Source organism: Anopheles ziemanni, chromosome 2 (genome assembly GCF_943734765.1).
Source record: "Anopheles ziemanni chromosome 2, idAnoZiCoDA_A2_x.2, whole genome shotgun sequence".
Classification (NCBI taxonomy): domain Eukaryota; kingdom Metazoa; phylum Arthropoda; class Insecta; order Diptera; family Culicidae; genus Anopheles; species Anopheles ziemanni.
Genome location: NC_080705.1, coordinates 56,512,255 through 56,517,092, shown reverse-complemented (window position 1 = coordinate 56,517,092; position 4,838 = coordinate 56,512,255). Strand labels below are relative to the sequence as shown.

Sequence of the window (4,838 nt, the reverse complement as noted above, 5' to 3'; positions counted from 1 at the left end):
GGTCGCTCTGATCGGAATACTACCATGTCCTATATATGCATATTTGCTCACGATGGCCCTTCGTAGCGTATAGCGGCTTTGATAAGGCGATGTCAGTTCAGTTGTCCGTTTACACAATCATGAACTTCAAAAAGCGTGTGGGGTAATCAGGAAACGTAAGTAGCATTCAGTTTTCAATGCATCGTGCCAAATACAACTGTACAGCAGTTTCCATTACACTTGCATATGCCTATCGCCGGCAATACTAAATAAGTTCCAATCAGGAAGCATTTTTATTTTCTTATCTAAATAAGGCACATTTGAATCTTATTTTCAAAGGCAATCAAAAACAGCATTAAACTGGTTTATTACTAGAATGGAAGCATTCATTTGCTTTTACGAAGCGTGAAATAAGCGAAAACCTCCACTTTTAGATACCAGCGATTGAAAGTATAGGAAACACCATTAAACTTTTGCCCAACCACGTAACATTCGCTGCGGTTCCATTCTTACAAAAACATTCACAAATTGAAATGGAGAGTTTTTTATGAAAAGCGATATAAAAAACAGGGGGGGTCCGCGACAGCCGAGCGGTAGCGCCGGTTAGAAAATCGTCCCATGAACGCCGGGGCTCACCACCTCGACGGCGTGGGTTCGAATCCCAACCGAGACCGGGCCCTTCCATGTACGAGAGGACTGACTATCCACGTACATATAGGGTAAAAGTCTCGTAAGCCCTTAACGGGCAGGCATGACCAAGAGGTCGTTACGCCAAGAAGAAGAAGATTTTGAAAAAAAAACTGCAAAAAAGGCTAGTAGAAGAATCGCCTGAAGTTCCAACTTGTTCAAAATTTTCAACGTTATGTTGAGTTAACTAATAAAAGACTACTGTATGAAAATGCGAGAATGATCCAACTTGTGGAATTGTGTTGATGCAGAAAAGGTAACGTGTTTTATGGGGAAAAATATGAGATTGCACTGAACTAGGTGAACATTGTGAAGATTTAGTGTGTATTAAAGAAGAAGAACATTCTTCATATAGTTAGAGGATAATGGCTAAAAATTATCAAATTTGGTTCATAGAAAATGATATTTGTTGTGTAGGCACCTTGGGCGCGCGCGTAACGCTTCCGCTCAACCCTGTCCTTGTTGACTGGGTTTTCGATGTGGAGAGTCCTTGCCGTGGAGCGCTCGAGAAGATCGGCCCCGAGCTAGCTCGCTTCCCAACCGCGCACCGGTACGGACGTACGGCAGCGCTGGCCGCAATACACCGGATACATACACACGCGCGTCATAATTTTAACATGTAATTTTTGTACGCAATTAGTAATAAAGTTTTAATCATTTTATGTAAACCAACAAACCATAACAATATTCGTGGAAAATTATTCTCTTGAAAATTTATTGATAGTTTTTCATGAAATAAAGCTTTACAAATCAGGTTTTTGGCAATGAAAACATTGCTATTGAATTAAAAATGTGTGATTTAATCTAAATTGAAATTTGGTGTACAGTGTATAGGATTGGAAACAAAGCAATGGCGTGAAAGTGGACTATCAGCAACGTTTCCAAAATGAAAGATTGAGATCAAGAGAATGTTCTTGAATTGTCTGACAATTACCTAAAAGGAATTGTAATAAGCAGCTTCCCAATAAATATATCTTTAATTTTTTTAAATGAATTAATATGTTCAATTTTATTTGGTGGGATTGGAACACGTACTTTCGATTTAAATTTGTTTCCTTTATACATTTTTGTGGAGTCCTAAAGGGCCTGTATACTAAAATAAAATGACTATTGATCCTGATAAGTTTCTTGTATGAAACCATCCATGGTAGCAACTTTCGCTGCGTGGTAATTTTCCATACGACGATGAACTTTTGCAGCCTCAAGCGCGTCTGCTGCGATTTGTCTTGCAGCAACCATACTCGCGAGATATGGTTTGCTCGATGACCGAACTTTCAAAAGCAGCAGAAGCAGAAGTGTGCTGCACTCGAGGAGCAGCTAGTGTGGTCGGTGCTGAACGCGATGGAATATTCAGAGAAGGAAGGAAATCCAGGCGGTCCAAATGCGGACGGATCCGGCATGAATGATCACGACGATGTTGCAAGCCACACGCAATGGATCTGGTTGGATCTTGTTGAAGAAGCAATCAAAGTAGCTTTAGTTTGTGTTGAAGAGTTGAGTCTTAATCAAGCAGCGAGTGAAAGCAGTCGTTACTTTGGTCAGCTAATAAAAGAGATTCAAACTACGTTTACATATTCAACTCATCTCAGCTCGCAGTTGATCTATTTTGAGCTGTTTCATTTCGGAACGTTTAAAAACATTGTAAACACCCTGTATGAGAAACTTGCAGTACGTAACTTGCGCCGTGGACGGGACCATCTCATGTGGGTGTTTCTGCAGTACATCTCGTGCTGTATACAAAAGCACTCGATTCTCAAGTGCACTTTGAATATCTTCAGCATGTCAATGCCTAGTAACAACCCGACTATTTTCATGGGTTTCGAGTGGTGTTGAGAAAGGATCGAAAGAGCTGGCAACCTCGCTCCGCTCCTCGAAAGGAGCGAAAACATCGCTCCTCATTTGTGAGCGAAGCTAGCTCTAAAAAGTGTTGCACATTTTCGCTCATTTCGCTCCTTTCGCTCCTTTACGCTCCTTTCGCTCCTTTCGCTCCTTTGGCTCCGGGATACTTCTTTCCGGCACGATACGCGATGGACAGTTGTACCCGTACTTCCAGTGCGAGCAGCAGAAGCACAACCAGCAGGAGCACTACTAAAATTAGGTCCATCTTCAAGGGGATTTGCGAAGACACTAAACGGTGCCGAAAAACAATTCAAAGACTTTGAACCCTCCATCCGTTCCAGGAGATACGAGGGCGATTCTTTCGGGAGGGAATGTAATGAAATGCAAAATAACTTGCTCCGATAGCCGCAAGTATTGACCCCGAACTGTAAACGAAAGATTATACAAGAATCGGGTCTCTGAAAGAGAGTGATCTCCTTGAGAACGTTTGCTATATCTGCCGGAACACTGTATGTTGACAGACTGCAATGAGTTATTGTAATGAAACGGTTGAACTGTATTTTTCCGGTTTGGCAAACTGTGCCATTTACGGCACAAGGGTCTCCTTGTTTTATTTACAACATGAATCCAAGTTTGTGTAAGTAAGTAGGTAAGTAACATTTTTTTTGTCAATCGCTTCGTCGCTCAAAACGAACCTTTAACGGCGTAGACGCACGCAGTACCAAATCGACGATGAGCTGAATCTCGGAGCGTTTCGTTGCCGGCAGCACCCGATAACGGAGGACCAGATAAGCAACAGCTGTTTTCACCTCCAGCAGGGCGTACTTTTGCCCGATGCAATTACGCTGCCCCGCGCTGAACGGTACGTACGCGTACGGATTGCGTTTGGCCACATTTTCCGCCAGAAAGCGGTCGGGATCGAAGCGATCCGGGTCAGGAAATTGTTCCGGATCGCGGTGCATATCGAAGATGTGCAGGGCCGCGATACAATCTCGCGGAATGGTTCGACCGTCGGGAAGCGCCACCTCCTCGGTAACACGACGCGAGATGAAAGGAACGGGTGGCCATAGGCGGAAACATTCTTTAATGACTCGGTCGAAGTATTTCAGCGAGTTTAAGTCGCCCGGAGAGAAGTGAGCGGAATCGTCGAGTGACTTTTCGTCTTTGAGCTGGCGTAGTTCCTGGTAGAGGCGTTCCTGCACATCATGCTCCCAGGAAAGGGTCAAGAAGACGAACACCAGGGCCGCACCGGTCGTATCGTGGCCTTCGAAGGTGAACGTGTCGACCTCCTCGCGGATACCTTCCCGATCGATGAGTCCTTCAATTTCCGCCGCCATCAGAGTGTCCAGCATGGCGTAACGTTTTTTCCCGTTGAACGAGGTGCTGTCGGTGTTGCCTTGATCGTAGCCCCGATCGTGGGTCAAATCATCTAGCTTGCCCTGTTGAAACAGTTCCCGTCGTTGATTGATGATGCCGATTGTGAAGCGATGCAGAGGTTTGAGGAGCGTCTGAAGTTTGCTGGAGTAGCCTAACCATTTATACGTCCAGTCCAGATATAGCCAGGGACGGACCGCGCGAATCAGCATCATCTCACCGACCTTGTAGATACCGTCACGGTACGCCTTCGCGCCATGCATCGAGTCGAGCTTAACACCCATCGAAGTTTCTGCCGAATACCATATGAGTTTGTCAAGTAGCTCAACCATCAACTCACCTGCCGACTTGCCTTACGTACCACAAATAGTATTCAGCGTATACTGGGACATCATAGACTGCAGCTCGATGCAGCTTCCCGCTCTATCCGTTTGCTGTGCCTTGTCGATTTGTGCCGCCAATTGCTCACTCTCTTCACAGAACGTTCGATGAAAACCGTTAAGGATGTTAAAGTGGAAAGCCGGCGTGAGGATGCGCCTTCGCTGCAGCCACTTTTCATCGCTACTGTTCAACAAACCAACACCAATGAACGGATGCAGAAAGCGATATAGCTGACTTTTTTCCGTGTTTTGCACTCCACTGAGAAACGGTTCCGCCTCCCGGCACCGCGTGATGTTCAACACAAATATATGGGTGTTAAGCCAAAACCGGTACGATCCTCCGTATAGCTGAGTATAACGGCGGAAGGCATCGAAGGTTTTAGCCGGATCTAAACCACGTGTGTGATAGGCCGTGCCAACCAAGGGCAACACCGGAGGGCCGGGAAATTGTCGCACGGCCCGATATTGGGGGCTTTGCTTATCGATCACATCCCAAACGAACCAAAGTAACAAAAGAAGGACAATGAACAGAAGAGTTGCCAAAATGGGCGAACACAATACGCTACAAGCGGAAGCCAT

The 4,838-nt window shown here is 45.3% G+C and overlaps 1 protein-coding gene across 1 annotated transcript; it reads right to left on the bottom strand.

Annotated features, from left to right (window-relative positions):
- Window positions 1-3,173: 3,173 nt before the first annotated feature.
- Window positions 3,174-4,838, bottom strand: LOC131293919 (probable cytochrome P450 4ac1). Its single transcript, XM_058321969.1, has 2 exons — window positions 4,241-4,838; window positions 3,174-4,171 (listed from the first exon to the last, which is right to left on the bottom strand). Exons 1-2 carry the CDS (start codon window positions 4,836-4,838, stop codon window positions 3,174-3,176), a joined length of 1,596 nt encoding a protein of 531 aa, XP_058177952.1.

Bases quoted from the DNA above. Each gene is read 5' to 3' on its own strand.
- LOC131293919 (XM_058321969.1), bottom strand. From the start codon at position 4,838: ATGGCTTCCGCTTGTAGCGTATTGTGTTCGCCCATTTTGGCAACTCTT. The intron at 4,172-4,240 runs GTACGTAAGGCA...GGTATTCGGCAG, and splicing joins TACGCTGAATACTATTTGTG to AAACTTCGATGGGTGTTAAG.